At 41.3% G+C, this 19,243-nt stretch overlaps 1 protein-coding gene across 2 annotated transcripts in view; it reads right to left on the bottom strand.

Annotated features, from left to right (window-relative positions):
* Positions 1–10,342: 10,342 nt before the first annotated feature.
* The window catches only part of SUMF1 (sulfatase modifying factor 1), a 97,360-nt gene continuing 88,459 nt past the window's right edge, over positions 10,343–19,243 (bottom strand). For both annotated transcript variants that reach the window (XM_028101768.2, XM_088027519.1), the window contains one exon: positions 10,343–11,462. In XM_028101768.2, coding sequence (XP_027957569.1) covers positions 11,352–11,462 — 111 coding nt within the window. In that variant the 3' untranslated portion in view covers positions 10,343–11,351. The remainder of the gene's footprint in view (positions 11,463–19,243) is intronic.

Here is a 19,243-nt window from a genome sequence, read left to right as displayed (position 1 = left end):
CCTACAGATGAATCTTCCCTATGCTGAGCTAACTTGGTAGTTCTCAGATTCATTTTAGGATAAAAAAAAAAAAGCCACTGAAAAGCTGCAGATTCACTGTGCGTGGGAATATAAATTGGTAGTTTTTTTTTTTGAAATCTGTCAATCAATATCCATCACAATTTAAAATAACCATGTGCTTTGATACAGGATTTAGAATCCCAGGAATTTATCCTACAGAAATATCTGCACAAATTGGCAAATGCACATAAGTACAAATAGGTTTATTGAAACATTTTTAAACAATGAAACCCGAAAATAACCCAAATATTCATCAATAGTGGAATGCTTACATTAATTTAATTAATTCAGCTATTTTTTTAAGGATTTTATTTATTTGAGAGAGAGAGCGAGAGCATGCACAAGCAGGGGGGAGGAGCAGAGGGAGAGGGAGAAGCAGACTGAGATCATGACCTGAGCTGAAGGCAGACACTTAACTGACTGAGCTACCCAGGTGCCCCTAATTCAGCTATTTTAAAAAGGGCTAGACCTATATAGTACTTTCCTGAGGTGTACAAAATAGATGAAATGAATAGTGTTTATGATTCCATTTTGTTTTATAAAAACCAAATACAGGGATGCCTGGGTGGCTCAGTCGGTTAAGCATCTGCCTTCGGCTCAGGTCATGATCCCAGAGTCCCGGGATCAAGCCCCACATTGGGCTCCCTGCTCAGCGGTTAGTCTGCCTCTCCCCCTGCTTGTGCTTGTGGTCTCTCTCTGACAAATAAATAAAATCTTTAAAAAAAATGAAAATAGAAATAAAAACCAAATACAAGTTGTATATACTGTGCCTGATTTCTGTGTATATATGTATATATTTATAAATTGTCTGTGTTCAATATATACATGTGTACTATATGTTTGCAAATGCAAAGAAAAAAAAAACCTGGGAAGATACAGTAACTGTTGATAGTAGTTACCTGCTGGCCCAGATTCAGCAAACCAGAACTTATAAAATGAAGGGCTTCTAAGAATACGTTGTGTATTTTTTAGAGTTTCTAGGTTTACCCTATGTGTTTTACTGTTCTTATAATTTAAAAATATAGCAAAGAGTTTTCTAATGAAATTTGAGGGATAGTTATTAATAACATAATTGTTAATAAAGGCAGTAGAAATTCAGAAAATAATTAGAGTAAAAAGATGAGAGATGATTCCAAAGCCTCTTCCCCCCTGCAGGTCACATTCATCATCTCCATCTCCTCTAAAAAACTAGAGATTGGGGCACATAGCGGGCTCAGTCAGTGGAGTGGTGATTCTTAATCTCGGAGTCGTAAATTTGAGCCCCATGTTGTGTGTAAAGAGTACTTTAAAAATTTTTTTTAATTAAAAAAATACAAAGTTAGAGATAGAGATGGACACTTTCGAACAATGTTTTCCTATGGAAAAGAGGTTTGCACCCCCCTTTTATGTCCCCTCTCCCTAGCCTTCCCAAATCCAGAGTACCCCTAAATAAAAAGTTCTCCAACTCTAGAGATCATTTGTACAAAAACAGCAAAAACCCAACACAGCCTGGCCACTAGAGGGGGAACATTACACATAAAACCAGTGTAAATTGCCACCTCACATAAAAACATTCCCAGAGGGAGGTATGAGGTCTGGCTCCAAAAGGGGTCGTCCAAAGCTAACAGGCCACAAGCAATAATCAATGTGATTCAGCCCTTGGCTTGCCTAATATGTCCTGAAGCAAAAGGTTTTGTTAATAAATAAAAGTTACAAATGTGAATGTGGTTCCCATATTAGTGAGGGTTTCTTCCCTCCCCGCCAGAACTGAATATTTACAAATGTTCTGGAACCAAGGCAAACTGAGTTGGAAGCTGCCCGGAAACTGCATCCAGTTTGTAGCCCAGAGCAGAGTTAGGAGAGAGGGAGGAACCTGAGCTTAGTTTCACAAGGACCAGGGGATTTCATCTTACCAAGGAAGCCCTCTCCTGCTTTTTCACAGGGCTATTTAACAAGCCTGGTGCAGGGCACTTTTCCTTTCATTCTTCACACATGATCTCAATGGTCTTTATCAGCTGTATTCTTTTCATGGATTTGAGCCTGGTACAAATGAGCTGATAATGCACCTTTTGATCATTATTTCCAGAGGATCTGTGTTTCCCATACACTCAGCCCCCTCCCACCTCAGCCCACCCCCCAAATCCACTTCTTTATGGATACATAAGCATTTTATAAAAAGAAGTGGCATATTCTGGAGGCGGGGGGGGGGAAGGCTATGATGAAAACATGCCTTTTGAAAATGTGTAGCCTTAACCTTGGATAGCTCATTACCATATGGAGAAGGATGACCACATCAACCTTCCAAGTTTGGAATGGACGTAAAACAGGTCAAAGGTTTACATGCAGATAACCCTATTCTGACTCTTTTAAACCTTCCTGCCTCGAATTCTACCTTTTCTAGAAGTACTTCCACTTAATTTTCAAAATCTGAAAGGCAACCAGGTTTAGTAACTTGCCCAAAGTCATAATACTAGCAAGTGGTAGGATAAGAATTTAAACCTAGACAGTCTGGCTCCAGAGTCCATGTTCTTAACCACGAATCCATTCCACCCTCTTGCCCCTGGCCTTTTTTTCTCCCTGAGGCTATCGCCGCCCCAGTATTCTCCCCTCTTCACCCTTCCCCACCCCACACTCACAAAACCTCGGGTTTAATGGTCCAGTGGCGAGAACGTCAGTCTCAAAACCGGTATGAGGGCTGGTTCTGTCTCATGCAGCTGTGTCTCCTGGGCACCTCACAAATACTGCGAGTCCTAGTTTCCCCAGGGCACACTGGAAATACTAACCAAAAATAACTGGTTCCTCCCAAGATTGCCTGCAGATTAAATTAGACCTTGTACAGAAAGCACCGAGCACAGTGCCTGACAAGGGGGTGCCTGAAATTGTTGGCTGGAAAGCAAACCAGCCAAGAAAAGAGGCAGAACAATCACAATTTAGGGCAAAATGAAAAAATCCACCAGGAGAAAGTGAAGCTGTTTCGTGAAAGTAAAACTTTGGTCTTTCTCACTGGCTTTACGATACAACTGCCCTCGGAGGAGGTGTACATGGTGACATGCAGGGTCCCACCAGCCTGTCACCTTGAGTAGAGGCTGCACTAGTGGGGGGGGAATCTTACACTACGTGTACCTAAACTTGTGAGGCCCTTCCGGGGACTCCTACTAGATCAAAGTGATTCCAGGGACTGTTTGGGGTAGTCCAAACACAAGACTGTCTTTCAAAGGACCTGAGTCCATATCACCTCTGCATTGCACAGATCTCCCAAAATGAACACAAGTGCTCCAGAACAGTTAATTTTACTTCCTCTTGTGGTCACTTAAGCTCAATTGTTCTTGACTGTTTTCAAAAGAGATGGAGAAGGGCTGGTCATTATTCCCAAACAAATTTGGACTCTATCAGACCTTGTTTTTCTCCTAGAGCCATAGCTCCCACACTTTTGGCTCTCAGGACCCTTCAACATGCCCACAAATTATTGAAGACCCCAGAGCAGAGTTTTCGTCATGTGGGCTATAGCTAGAGACATTTAGCATATTACAAATTATGACTGGGACATTTTTAAAACATAAAAGTATACAAGCTTATATTTTATGTAGTCTCTGGAAAATCTCACCATACACTTGTGAAATAATGAAAATTAAAAAGGCAAATAACTTCTTAATACTATTGTGAGAATAGTTCTGACTCAACCCCCTGCAAGGGAGTTGGAGATCTCCAGGGCTCCACAGACGATATTTGGAGAACTGCCTACCACCAACGCCTATGAGTGCTGTCTGCCAAACCCTCAACTCGTCTCCTTTGGACATCACATTGATTTTTAAATCTAATCATTTAGACGTGAGTATCTAGATCCTGGATCAATAATCTCAGAGAAGGATTAAATGAGAAAGAAGAATTTCAATGACTAAGCAGAATTTCCTAAACCATTGAAATGTAAATTGTTTTCTATAGCATTGAAAACACCACAAAAAAATGTTAACAGGCTGATCAACGTATTGTGGGCCAACACACTGCCCTCCCTTTTCTATTTTCCTTTTTATTTATTTATTTATTTGAGAGAGAGAGAGAGAGAGAGAGGCATGAAGCACGCGGGGGCGGAGGGCAGGGGTTGTGCGGGGGGAGAGAGAATCCCAAGCAGACTCTATCCAGCACGGAGCCCAATGCCAGGCTCAATCCCACCACCCTGAGATCATGATTGGAGCTGAAATCAAGAGTCAGACGTTTAACCAACTGAGCCACACAGGCGCCCCTCCTTTTTTAAATATTGTCAAGAGTAATTATGGAATTATAGGATATCTAAGAATGATCTTTTCATTAGTATTAAACCTAGCAGAGGATCTTTGTGAGGTGGATTCAAGAGAAAAAGCTTAAGAATTATACAATTTATATAGCAATAACCAGATCTCCTTTAATGAGAACTTTATGGGACAAATGAACCATGTAATTTCAGGGTATTTTCAAATTCAAGTGTTGACAGAGATTTGGGGATCAATCACGTCAGCTTTTTTTTCCCCCAGTGTTTGAGGTACAGGTCAATTTCATGCTTTTATATTCAGCCTCCTCATTCTTTGTTACTGCTGGCCCATTATGCTCTCAGTCCTACAGGAGTCACCCCTGGCTGACCAGAACCCTCTGGTAGTACCTCCTTGCTCCTCCACCTTTAATAATCATATTGATAATAGGAACAAGTACCTAGTAAACACCCAAGTACTTTGTGCTGAACTTTATTTTTGCATTATTCCATATCTTTCCACAACTCCAAGAGGGAGGTACTCTTACTATCTCCATTTTACCTGAGAGGACATTACTTGCCTTTAGGTCTCACAGGTAAGTATGTGGTGGGGCATGGATATGATCCCAGACAATCTTCTTTTTTTTTTAATTTTTTTTAATTTTATTTATTAGAGCGAGAGAGAATGAGAGAGAGAGAGAGCACAAGAGGGAAGAGGGTCAGAGGGAGAAGCAGACTCCCTGCTGAGCAGGGAGCCCAATGTGGGACTCGATGCCGGGACTCCAGGATCATGACCTGAGCCGAAGGCTGTCGCTTAACCAACTGAGCCACCCAGGCTCAGATCCCAGACAATCTTATTCCAGTGTTCTCCTCACATGATGCTAAACTGCCTTTTAAAGACAGTCATTGAAGAGATTAAAGGAACATCCTTCCATGTCACTTAAAAGTAAATAAATACAATTTTATTTGGAGTGTCTGAAGCAGAGAAAAATTGTGGCCTTCTAAAAAGCAACCACAAAGGGCCCTTCCTCGTTAGCACCAAACTAAATGCAGGTGAACATTTTATCAGTGCCACCTGACAAGGCACGGCTTCTCTCCTTTCCCCATCGTCTGTTAGCTGGTTTCACTTTCCCCTAAGCATTGATTCAGGGCTTTTAACATTACCCGGTTGAGGTGCCAAACTGACATGTTGGAAAAGAGTTGCTCTCATCAGTCTTCCATTTCCTCAGCAAAGAAAACAGGAGTTTGTCACACACGGCCCAGACCGGGGAGCAGGAGAGCAATCCTATCTGACCTTCAATTATTCTGAAATGGGATCGCCTTCTTGCCTGACAACTGTGACTAATTCCAAAGGCCCAACCAGGCTTCTCATCATGACTACTTGGGGGCCAATTACCATTTGGGGGCAGATTAGAATCTGAGCTGAAAAATTCCACCCCTTAATGCTAATCCCTTGAGCTTTCCAATCCTAAATAGGGCAAGTTTCGGAAAAGAGCATTTCTCAGTAGCCTACCTGAATATGATCTGTAATGATTTTGCTTAATCAAAAAAATTAAACTCCTGCTCTCACGGTCTAACTAAACACAAGAGTCAGAGGAAGGAAGAAGTTCTGGCCAGCTACCAAGGCTCCATCTGAGGCTCTTGGAGTTAATTTCCATGGTGTTTTAAACATTTGAAACAACAAAGGCCAGCTTTCACTAATAGCACAACTGATTCCAGCAAATCTATAAATATAAGGCCTGTTCTAGGGTAGTTTGTATTATAGAGAATTAAGTTTCAATAAATGAAATGAAAACCAAAGGCAAGAAAGAGACATTTCTGCCATTCTCAGATAGGAATCTGCAAACTTGGTAATAAGTGCTAAAGTTAATGGGAACGGACTGCCAGGGGCACATGATTTCAGGTCGGATGGGGTGGGGATGGAGGAGAGGAGTCTCATAAGGCATTCCTATGTAACACGTCCTTGGGCCCAAGCCACTGCCCTTTCTCACACTTGGACATTTAATCTGTATTTTTCAGATAGAAATACATGAGATTTTGTGTTCCATGAAATGAATCAAATTTTCATAATTTAGGCTGAAAAGTGGCATCCCCACAGACCAAATCTGGCTACAGAAACAATTTATTAGGTCTCCACTGTTTGTTTTTCATCTGAACTGGCGGGCTACATAACTCAAAAAAGACTTCACATGAAAACGCAGGTATCCAGCTACACTCGGAAACTGGACAACTGAGCCACTCTGAACTCATATTTCTGATACAGCAACCCCTTTAGAAAGGGCATCACTCACAGTCAGCCTGCATCTTGCCTGTGGCCCTATTCCCATGACAGCCCTGCTCTGTACCTCCTGTTTTTCTCCAAATAGCCAGTCCCCTTATGAGAAATATTGCCAATGGTGTGGTATTTGTTGGAAGGAAGGAGAGACGAAGAAATGCATGCAAAATATCATGTAAAAAAAAATAAATCCCATACCAGCCTCTTTAATTAACTTCCTTAAGTCTCAGAAAACACATTTCCATGTGTTTTTCAAAATACTCCTTTCACTGTCAACTATGGATTTTATCACACACAACAATTCTATGTGTAGCTTGAAAACATGGTCTTTTCTGAAAAGGTGATTAGCAAGAGGACTAGAACTCTGAGATTCTCATGGATCCCAGGCCCACTGCCTTATTTTATGTCAACAACAGATTTCTCAGTAAAGAAAATCCAGGGAAAACAGAATTTACCAACACACTAGTTTGGAGCCACTACTCCACCACACCCCAAATCAATACTAAAATAAATGGCACCTTCCATTTCTTCAGTGTCATAGTGAAAACAGAGAGGCTTTGTCCAAAAAAAAAAAAAAAAAAAAAAAGCAGGAGGGAGAAGAGAGGAAGAAAAAAAATGTCTAAACTAATGGAGATCTGTATTCCATTTTAAGCTGCAGGCTGGACCACACAAAGTCTGAGGCATCCACGTAATTTGATATTTTCCACAAAGGAAATGTCACACTTGATCACCACTACCATCACTATCCATCCCCCTACCCCGTTCTAATCATGTTTGCAAGGCTTAAAATTTTATTTATTTATTTATTTATTTAGACAGTTTGAAGGGTGGGGGGAGGAGGGAGGTACAAGGGATAAAGGGAGAGGGAGAGAGAGAATCTCAAGCCGACTCCACGCTGAGTGCAGAGCCTGATGTGGGGCTTGATCTCATGACCTTGAGATCATGACCTGAGCTGAAATCAAGAGTCAGATACTTAACCGACTGAGCCACCCAAGCACCCCTAATCATGTTTACAAGCCTTTTTTTTATTTTTTTAAAGATTTTATTTATTTGAGAGAGAGAATGAGAGAGAGAGAGAGCATGAGAAGGGGGAGGGTCAGAGGGAGAAGCAGACCCCCCACTGAGCGGGGAACCCGATGTGGGACTCAATCCCGGGACTCCAGGATCATGACCTGAGCTGAAGGCAGTCGCTTAACCAACTGAGCCACCCAGGCACCCTTTACAAGCCTTTAAAAAAGAAGATATGACTTGCTTCCCACTCAGCTTTTCAGGTACAGTCCTGAAACCCAATTAAGATTGTCCAGGAAGGAGGACCAAAGCCGATTTAAGAGCAAACCTCAAATTCCCTCCATCCTGCAATGGGGCAAGAAATAAGAAAAGCCCAAATCTACTGTAAGAGCTCCTTAAAAGCAGACAAACCAATCCCAGATTTTCAATACTGGTATTAGCACATGATCCACATCATCTGAACTGCTGCGGGAAGTATTTCTGTGGTGCAGAATAAGTGGCCAGTAAGCAGACGATGGAAGACAGTAGAATGTTGCAGTCATGTTGGGGCATATGCAATTCCAAGTGTGCTTTGTGATAACTAGGGGTAAACTTCCTTGGAGTTTAAGAGAAAACTTAGAAATATACGAAACCTTCAGAAAAAAGCAATTAAAAATCTCATCAGGTGCAAGCAGTGGTTTATTTGGTGGCTTCAAGAATTGCCATACCTTCCACCACATGAAGCTCTGTGAAAAGCTGAGGGTGCAGATAAAGATGTTATGAAGACACTGCCCATACCCCTCAAAAAATGAGTGATGGGGTGCCTGGGTGGCTCAGTCGTTAAGCGTCTGCCTTCAGCTCAGGTCATGATTCCAGGGTCCTGGGATTGAGTCCCACATCGGGCTCCCTCCTCTGCGGGAAGCCTGCTTCTCCCTCTCCCACTCCCGCTGCTTGTGTTCCTGCTCTCACTATCTTTGTCTCTGTCAAATAAATAAGTAAAATCTTTAAAAAGAAAATGAGTGATAAAGAAGTGTACACCCCAGTCAGATTTTGACTTTAAGATTTACTTATTTAAGGAGGGGGGTGAGAGAGAGCAGGGGGAAGGGCAGAGGGAGAGGGAGACAAGCAGACTCCCTGCTGAGTGGGGAGCCCGACCCCAGGACCCTGAGATCATGAGCCAAAATCAAGAGTCAGATGCTCAACCTACTGAGCCACCCAGGCGCCCCCAGATTTTGACTTTTGAAGGGGTCTCTATTAAAAGCAAGTGTCTTCCAGGACTTGTGTCTTGGAGAATGAAGAAGGAACCCCAAGGGTGTAAGGCTGCAAAGGGCTGACTGGCTATGAGGCTGGCTACAGTGTCACTGGAGATTCAATGGAGCTACTGGTGTCATAGGATAGTTATTATTTTTGTTAATGCTCCAGTTACAACGTTCCGTAAGTTTCGAGTGCTCTGCCGCTCGCCCTATTTTTCCCTTATGTCCCCTATGTTTTGCGTGCAGTTCTGCAGAAGAGGAGGTCTTTCCAGACTGCGTGGACAGCATTAAAGCTAAGGTTATTCCATTGCCATCTGGTTGGTCTGCTCATGGGTCAGGAGGGCAACAGTATCAAGTATAGAGGTCATGGCTGTCTGGAGTTCCGTGCGCTTGTTGACTGGTAACCTAGAAATGTGCTTCTTAAATGAACGGCTTGTTAGGATTTCATCTTAAATGCTTTCCAATATTATGCTGCTGCTAAAAATGCAATTCTGAAGACTAAGCCAAAACACACCCCAAAATATTTATGCTATATCACAGTCATTAACAAGAGAAGAATCCAAACATCCACACTAAAAATATAACCATGTTTAAAAAAAAATACAAGCAGGTGGGAGGTAACAAGTAAAAACAAAAACTGCACTTGAGCAGTGGTGACTTTAAGAATAAAATACCTTATTTTTCACATTAGCTTTTTCAATTAAGCAAATGAATTTTTTGTTTGTTTTGCCTGGAATTTATTATCAGTTGGTGAAAGTTTGTAGAGAAATATTTTGTATCCACAAAATGGCAGATTAACAAACATAGCTGAACATCCCAGCAATACCACTGTTTCTCAAGACAAATATTTTAATGTTAGCAGGCTATGCACCAGAGTAGCAATCAAGTGTTGGTTGAACACTTATGACAATTATCTGGCTTAATTTTTGAACAAGCAACATAAAGATGAGCCATTTCTTTCAAATGACATGCTAGAAATGTCCGAGGGGTCTTCAAGGACTGGGGAATCATGCTGGGCTCCTGATGGCAGGGGCATCTGGGTGAAAGCCTTCACTCTAAAACGAGGTGCTCTCCTACATGTGAAGCAGCTATTGGGATTTACAGGACCCCGACCGAGGTCATGCCCTTGCCTCTCTGCCTCATCTACCAAGGCACAAAGAAGCAAGGTTATACTAAGGTTCCTGGCCAAACAGCCTTGCTTTCTGGAATAAAAATTCCCACAAACTGCTCACACATCAAAGTTATCAAGTAGCTAACAGACATGAAAGCTTTATAGCAAATAAAACACATACATACCACAAAGACATTTTTCTTTTTTTTTTTTAAAGGTTTTATTTATTTATTTGGCAGAGAGAGAGAGAACAAGTAGGCAGAGAGGCAGGCAGAGGGAGAGGGAGAAGCAGACTCCCCGCCGAGCAGGGAGCCCGATGCAGGGCTCGATCCCAGGACCCTGGGATTATGATCTGAGCCGAAGGCAGCCGCTTAACCGACTGAGCCACCCAGGTGCTCCCACAAAGACATTTCTTTAAAAGAAAACACAGTGGAGGGAAACAAAAGGATACCAGCTTTAGCAGATACCAGTTTATTCAACATAGTGCATGATTCAGAGCATCTGATATTCCACAACCAACAAGATTTCCTACTTCCCTATTATAAAATACCGGACACCCTGAAGAGAGTTAATTCAAGGTTCTTGTTCCTCTTCTCCATCTAGAATTAAACAGGTTTCTTCGTGTAGTACACATTTCACATTCACCAAAGGCTTTGGGGAGAGGGGGGAAATAGGGCATATAACCACCCCCCGGACCAAAGGCACTTAATGTTAAAAGACAAAGCACAGTAGAGTCACCCCACAGACATTCCTGCGTGGTCAGAGTGCTGAACTTGAGCACACTACCAGGGGCCCACGTGGGATTCATCGTAACAATGTAAAAGACACTGATTTCCTTGAAAACACAAAGTGCAGTATGATTATAAAGACTCATCACCACCACCTTTTCCACCACCCCACCCTTTTCTCAAAATAATACCTAAGAGACCTCTTATTTTACATGATTAGTATCACCCAAGGTTCACACATGGAAAAAAATAGCTAAAAAATCATCTGCCATAAACTCTTACTATGAAATCACAATAGAATCTGATATACACATAGAATTTGTGAGCTGGAGAAGGCCTCAGAGATCATGCTGTGCTTTCCTTCACCAGACAGAGGAGGTCACTAAGGCCTCGGAAGGTCAAGTGTGGGACCCTGAGAACTAGCCCTGGTGGGAGATCCTGGGAAGAACACTTGTCTTCTGAAGTTTCACTCAGGGTCTCCTCCACCCCCTTCCTCTGTCAAAGACTCTCTGAAGGAAAGCACAGCGATGATCTCCAGAAATGCACCACACAATAAAGCACATATGCCGACGCAAGTCAGTGATTTGGTCTCGCAAGGTGGTTCCTTTGGCCACTGGGCAGGTATGCAACCCACCTCAGAGTGGGAATTCTTCACTCAAAGTCGTTCAACATTCTGAGGAAAGCCGAGGGCAGGTCAGACACGGCTTCTGGGATTTGGGAAGGCTCATCTCGGCTCTTAGCCCGTGGTGGGCTGATGGTCAGCAGCACAGCGGAATCCCAGATTGGAAGCTGAGCTGTCGGGCGTGTTCTGGCTTCGAGCAGCACAGCGATACCTGTAGCAGTAGGACTGGCCAGAGACAGAGAGAAAGGTGAGTATTCTCAGACTCGGTGATAGGCTCTCAACTGTCAGATTCGTGCTGCACCCAAGTACCAGCCATAGGGAAGGCAGGCCTACCGGGAGACAGGGCTTTCCCCACAAACACCCCCTCGGCATACTGAGCATGTAGTTTTGGAAAGGGCCGCACCTTCAGAGTTCACCACATAGAATCCATTGTTTACCTTATAAACAGACATAGATATGGTGCAAAGATGTTAGTGCCAGCATTACTTAGAACAGTAAAAAAAACCCAGGTAACAAGCAATGACTACAGAAGTTATGTGCATCCACATATGAGATTACTAAGCAACCATTAAAAGTCATGTTTTTATGTAATACTTAATGACATAGGAAATTCTCATGATACACTGTTGAATGAAAAATCAGAATACAAAAACTGTGAGTGTGGTATGATCTCAAGCTATATAATTACACATGTCAAAGACAAAAAAGACTGCAGATTCAAAATGCACCACAATACAAACAGTAGTTATATTTGAGCAATGGAGTTTCAAATTTCCTCTGATAAGTATGTATTACTTTCATAACTTGAAAAGTTATTTTTACATTTAAAGTACATGACATTAAACCAAATAATAAAGCTAAATGGTAAATGAGAAAATATTAATTATGAACATTAAGATATTTAATATTCAACAGAGTGGCAAAAATTAAACAGTAAGCCTAGGAACATAAAGAGTGGGAAAGGCTGTGAAAAACATTTTTTGAAATACTTTGCTTTTGGGGGTGCCTGGGTGGCTCAATCGGTTAAGCATCTGACTTTGGCTCAGGTCATGATCTCAGGGTCCTGGGATTGAGCCCTGCATCAGGCTCCTGGCTCAGCGCAGAGTCTGCTTCTCCCTCTCTCTCTGCCCCTCCCCTTCTTCATGTGCTCTCTCTTTCTCTCTCAAATAAATAAAATCTTAAAAAAAAAGAAATACATTGCTTTTGGATTAGCTATAAGGCTATACATTACTGTGTGGGGGATATTTTGTATCTGTTTTATTTTCTAGGAGCAGAGAACACACACATACATGTGCACAAACACACAGACATTGAGTACCTAGCACACTCCAGGGATGTGAGGCACTGCAAGTATTATTTCACTGGGTCAGAAGAGCCCAGAGAAATTAAATGGGTTATCCAAGATGACACACTTGTGAGGGAAGTAGAATTCAAACCCAGCTCTGACAGTGCACTTGCCTCTATAGCAAAATTCCATACTCCTAGATGGAAAGACAGGACATCTCATGCTTCTTTCCCACCCCCATACACCTGTCCTGCAGGGACATGCCTACTTGCACACGTAAGAAAGCCTAACACTCATCACTGGCCACCTAGTAGGTATTCAATCTGTGGTTATTGCATTACTGCACTTACATCAAAACTTTCCATATTCCAAAAACAACCATGCATGGAACTCTTATATACTAGGATTGTACTCTGATCCAAAATAACAGAGAATGAAAATAGTTATCCTGTGCAGCATGAGCATTAATGCTGAGTTGACCCAGTGAAACTAAAGTCCCTGCCAGGTGGTTAAAAATATTGCACAAAGAATCATGTAGAGTAACTTTGGGACTCGTGAAGGAGAGATCATTTGTGGAGGGAAAAATAGGTCTGCATGAAGAGGTTGTTTTTATTTTTTCTTAATTCTTATTCTCCTTTTTCTCACAGAAGTTGAGTGTTTCTAATCTTCATAAAAATTATCTCTAAAGCTGCCATAGAAATTGTCTGGAGTACATCCACCATAAAGAGAAAGACATACTGGTTTGCCTTCTATAGATAGTGAAACAATAGCAACCAATTTTCTCATTTTCCCTGTGGCCAGTGAGGAATAGAACATATTATCAATATTCAGGCAGGCAGAGGAAGATGAACAAAAAATGGGCCTGAAATCATTAAAAAACTGATGGCATCTGCTATACTACCTGTGCCTGCCATGCGATGGAAGCTCTGAAATGACTAGAAGTTACCACACAGGAGCATGCGGCTGCAGCCTCATTCCAGGGGCCCCTGGGTGGTGCAGTCAGGTAAGCGTCCGACTCTTGCTTTCAGGGCAGGTCATGATCTCGTGGGTCATGAGATCGAGCCCCACGTCAGCCTCCACGCTCGGCAGGGAATCTGCTTGAGATTCTCTCCCTCTGCCTCTCACCCCACCAGTGCACTCGCGCAAGTGTGCTCTCTTTCTCTCTCTCAAATAAATAAATAAATCTTCAAAAAAACGAAGCCTCATCCCACATAGGCCCTACTCACCGGGTTGCTATGAAGCAATAGTGCTCTGGTATTTCTAGAATCAAACTCCAGTGGATAATCCAGGGTCCCATGTTACCAAGTGTGTGTAGTGAATTCTACATTGGAGCAAGAATCGAGTTCAGGGGCAGGCAAGCATCTAGACATGGACATCCTTGTTCCATAACTGTACCACACATGACAAAAAACAAACAAGCATTTCCTGATTGCCTGTGTGCACACCCACAGAGAAAGCCTGACTGAGGGCATGGTCTTGTCCTGCTGGAGATCACAGGCTGGCAGAGGGAAAAATGACAACACATCAAACAGCTATAAAACATGCTAGGGTTAAAAGATTCTGAGGTTTTTATTAATCCATGTAAAGGAATGGTCCCTTGTAGAAAGTCAAAGTCTCTAGGAAAGACTTTGGAAAGACTTCTAGAAGGCAAAACTTGGCCATAGCTGGATTTACATGATTATGGCAGTGGTCTTAGGACTTGAGCATACACACAAGAACAGGCTGAATTCAGAGCTTAAGTACCTACTTCTGGGCCACACACCCAAAGCTTCTGACTCAGTCAATCTAGTGTGGAGTCTAAGAATTCACATTTCTAACAAGCTTCTCTAGGTGCTGCTGATGCTATGGGACCCAAGGGCTGCAGTTTGAAAAGAACTCATTTATAGAATTTAGAAAGGAGGAAAGAAGGTATATTAAGTAGAGAAAATAATGATATCGGAGGCATGAAAATGGAAAAACTCGGGCCAGTTAAGGGGATAAGTAAGGCCATAGCCTGATCATGTCAGAGCACAGTTTCTTTATTCATTAAATATTCAAGATGTTACAACATGCTGGATGCCTTTCTGGGCATGAGGGATAAAAGGCAGACCAAAGCAGACAATGTACCTGTCAGCAGGAAGCTCACATTCAACAGGGATTAGTCAGACAATAAATAAACCGATAAATTCAAGATTGTTTCTGGTAGTGGTCAGCTTGGAAGAAAGGGAAATAGGGAAAGAGGAGTGGGAGTGAGTTAGTGGCTACTTTAGACAAGGCAGCCTGGGAAGGCCTCTCTGAGGTGGCACCAGGTGAGTTGCCCAAAGATGTGGAGAACAATAATTCCAGGCAAAAGCAATCACTGTATAAAGGCAATAAATGATAAAAAGCAGGAAACATGGGTAGATAAATAGGATGGAGTTACATTACAGGCAGTCTTCTCAGCAGAAAGAATTTGGGCTTGATACAAATGGAAATCGTGACAACCACTGCGCTAATTTACTCACCAGAAAGAGCAAAATCCAACACTCCTTAGCTATTTAACCTTGGGCAAAGCCTTTCTTTTTTTTTTTTTTTTTAAGATTTTATTTATTTATTTGACAGAGAGAGAGACAGCGAGAGCAGGAACACAAGCAGGGGGAGCAGGAGAAGGAGAAGCAGGCTTCCCGCTGAGCAGGGAGCCCGATGTGGGACTCGATCCCAGGACCCCGGGATCATGACCTGAGCCGAAGGCAGATGATTAACAACTGAGCCACCCAGGCACCCAGGCAAAGCCTTTCTGAATCTGTTCCCTTGTCGATGATATAGGGCTATTAATGAAATAATGTCAAAATGCTTCATCTTATCTTTACATAAAAAAAAAAGTAAAGCACTGGACATGTGGAAGTTATTGTAACTGTCACTTTATTAATGAACACAACAGGGGCGACTGGGTGGCTCAGTTGGTTAAGCATCTGCTTTCAGCTCAGGTCATGATCTCAAGGTCCTGAGATCGAGCCCCATGTTGAGCAGACTCTGCAGGGAGTCTGCTTCTCCCTCTCCCTCTGCCCTTCTCCTTGCTTGTGTGCACGCTCTCTCTCAAATAAATAAATAAAATCTTTAAATGAACACAACACTCTTAATTATAGAAACTAACGTTGGCTGTCTTACCTGACTTTTGGGGGGCGTTAATCTGCTTCCTCACTAAAACAAAAGCATTAGCCAGCTTCTCCACCAGTCTTAAATAGCTTCTGCTGGAAAGATAATACTACCAGTATCTGAATGCGGATTTACAGTTGACCCTTGAAGAACATGGGTCTGAACTGCACTAGGTCCGTTTACCTGCATTTTTTAAAAAAACACAGTATAGCACTGTAAACATATTTCCTCTTCTCCTTATAACTTTCTTAACATCTTCTTTTCTCTAGCTTACTTTAAGAATATAGTATATAATATATGTAACATACAAAATAGTGTAATCAGCTGTTTATGTTATCGATAAGGCTTATGGTCATCAGGAGGTTATCAGAAAAGTTTTGGGGGAGTTAAAAGTTTTATGTGGATATCTGATTGCATGGGGGGTTGGTGCCCCTAAACGCTGTGATGTTCAAGGGCCAACTGTACATTTGCTACCTACATGCAGAAGTTACTTGCTATATAAATGGGAAAGATGAGGAATATCTCTGATAACTAAGGCATAGGACTAAGGTCTTTATTGGATGGCATATTTCTATATGCAACTTCTCTCTCAAATTACATAAAAAACTATTTTAAAATAAGATACTGCTCATATGCCACAAAATTCAGACTGTAACAACTCTGACAAACGATGCCCGACTGGAAGACTGTATTCAGAAGGACTGTGAGGAGGCTGTGACGTAAGACAGTAGGAAAGAGATCCATAAGATAGAAGAGATTTTTGCCATAGCCATATCTGAAGACCTTGGCACACAGAAAATAATTCCATTTTGGGGGGGAAAGAAATAAAAGTGCACTAATAAATGTGGGTAAAATACTATTGACAGCTTACTTAGGAAGCAGGATAAGTGGTTTTTATTGTCATTTTTATGTTTTTTATTTATTTTCTAATTTTTATGCAATGAATTTTTTTTGGCAAAAGAATAAAAGCTTAAAATCAGTGACAACAAAAACAGCTAGTCCTTTATGAAATCACAGCAGTCCCTAAAACCTTCCATTAACCTAAATGACTGTGTAGAACTGAACCCTAAAAAAGCAAGTCTCACCATAAGTTAAAGGGTAAGAGGTCAGGACCACCATAAGACAGTGAATTCACATCATCATTCCATTTCAAATGAACTCATTCACTCAGCAAACATTTATTAATAAGTAGTTCATTTTCAATTCCGATAATGGGCAACTAATAGAACACATAATTAAAGAGGAAAATGGCCTGATTTTAAATGTCCTCATTGCTTTTTCTTTTTCCAGTTCCACTTTTAGCATCAAAAATGGTTATTAATTATGTTAGGTCTTTGAGTGGCTGAAATATGGGTCATTTTACTAATTAAGGACAGAGGTAGTGGGAAGGACCCACTTTAGCCCTTTTTCATCAAAATGGATAATGACTGTGTGAAACTAATCTCAATATCTACACTAAGAAAGTGATCCTGGACTCAGGAACAATCCATTTAAGATAATGCCTTACCCAGCCTTGGGGCTCTGAAGTCAAGTGGGACAGCGATATGGTTTTTATGAGAAGAAGACTTTCAGGGATAAAGGGAAGGTTTAAGGAAAGTGTAGCTCGTTATAAAAAAAAAAATCATTATATAAAATCACAGCATTACCCTGGTCTCTCGATTTCACACCCATTGCTCTTGCCATCAACACTAGATCAACTCCTTTCTTAGTAATCTTGGTGTAAAATGGAAGGAGGGTGAGGATTTCCTCCATGTCATCGGTTGGGTTAAAGACCCCACAGAGATTAGTCTAACAACATTCAAGAACAACAGCTAGTATTTCTTGAATACTTACTGTATGAAATCTTCTAAGAAATTCACATGTACTAATTCACTTAATTCTCCCAATAATCATCCAAGGTAGGTATTAGCATCTGCATTGTATACACAGAAAAAAACTGAAGCACAGAGATGTTAATAGTGTGCCTAGGGTCACCTATAAACAGTGGATCCACGATTACAGCCTTTTCAATCCCATTTAAGAGTCTGGGCCTTTAACCCAATACCATGTTTTCTCACAGTTTTTCTTTCTGTGTTCTCATTATTGAAGCTGTACTTTGGATGGACTTTCAACAAGTTATGAATAACCATCAGAGGTTATGTTAGTCATACAAGCTAGCCCTGGTCCATGATCAAAAGTTAAGTCACCTTCTAAGCAAGGTGATTTTTTTCAAAATGAATTACATTTTTTTCTTTATATTGACTTCCTTTCTTTTACTGATTTTCACCTATGCCATAAGAATCATTTCAAGGAGGGGTGCCTGGGTGGCTCAGTCATTAAGCGGCTGCCTTCGGCTCAGGTCATGATCTCAGGGTCCTGGGATCAAGCCCCACATCAGGCTCCCTGCTCGGCAGGAAGCCTGCTTCTCCCTCTCTGACTCCCCCTGCTTGTGTTCCCTCTCTCATTGTCTCTCTCTCTCTCGCTCTCAAATAAATAAATAAATAAATCTCTAAAAAAAAGAATCATTTCAAGGATTCTGCCTCTCTAGTTAGTTCATTAGTTGACTCTTTATTCAAAAGGGAAGGGGGAAAACAATCTAATTATAATAAATGCAATGGTTAATGATGATGGTACTAGTAGTATATACTTTATGCTTATATACTTTGGTCCATTCATTCCTCCTAAGAACCTTACAGTAGGTGCAATTATGGTGTGCATTTTACAATGTAAAAACTGAGGCTTAGAAAGGTTAAGTAAGAAAGGTAACAGACTAGCAAGGAGCAGTTATAGAACTCCAACCCAGATCTAATTTCAGAGTCCACAACTCAATAATTTAATTATAGCTGCCACTCTTTTTTTTTTTTTTTAAGATTTTATTTATTTATTTGAGAGAGAGAGAGAGAGAGAGAGAGACAGCATGAGAGGGGAGAAGGTCAGAGGGAGAAGCAGGCTCCCCGCTGAGCCGGGAGCCCGATGTGGGACTCGATCCCAGGACTCCGGGATCATGACCGGAGCCGAAGGCAGTCGCTTAACCAACTGAGCCACCCAGGAACCCTATAGCTGCCACTCTTAATCTAGTGAAAAGGATAAGTGCTCTGAAAGTAATTCACAGCCAACACTGTATTGTTTTCCTGATATCACTGAAATACCAGCCTGATGTTAAATACCTATATCATCTACAATTAACTAAATGAAGATCCTGGAGCTAATGTTTTTTTCTGGAAAATCCTATGGATCCCACTGTTTTATTACTTTGCTATTCTCTCTTCTGGAATACTCTCTTCATCATTCTGAACATGACTAAATTAAAACTTACCTTTCAAGTATATAGAAAAGCTCTATATGAATATAAGCTTAATATAAGCTCTAAATGAACCCCTAAAATTTTAAAACAAAGAGTTTTAGCTAATAAGCCAAAGGACAGAAAATGGAGTGATAAAATATGCTTAACTAAAGAAGTCAGAGAAAAGGAAACAAAGAACAGATGAGACAAAAAAGACTACAAATATCAAGATGGCAAATTTAAACTCAGCAATATCAATAACCACATTAAATGTAAATGGTACAAACAGACAATGAAAAGGCAGAGATTATGCCAATAAATTCAACAACTCAGTTAAAATGGACA

Source organism: Eumetopias jubatus, unplaced genomic scaffold (genome assembly GCF_037043125.1).
Source record: "Eumetopias jubatus isolate StellerSeaLion01/CBP00866 unplaced genomic scaffold, mEumJub1_p1.0 scaffold_1, whole genome shotgun sequence".
Taxonomy (NCBI): domain Eukaryota; kingdom Metazoa; phylum Chordata; class Mammalia; order Carnivora; family Otariidae; genus Eumetopias; species Eumetopias jubatus.
The sequence above is the reverse complement of the archived record's forward strand: the minus strand, read 5'-3'. Positions and strand labels throughout refer to the sequence as shown.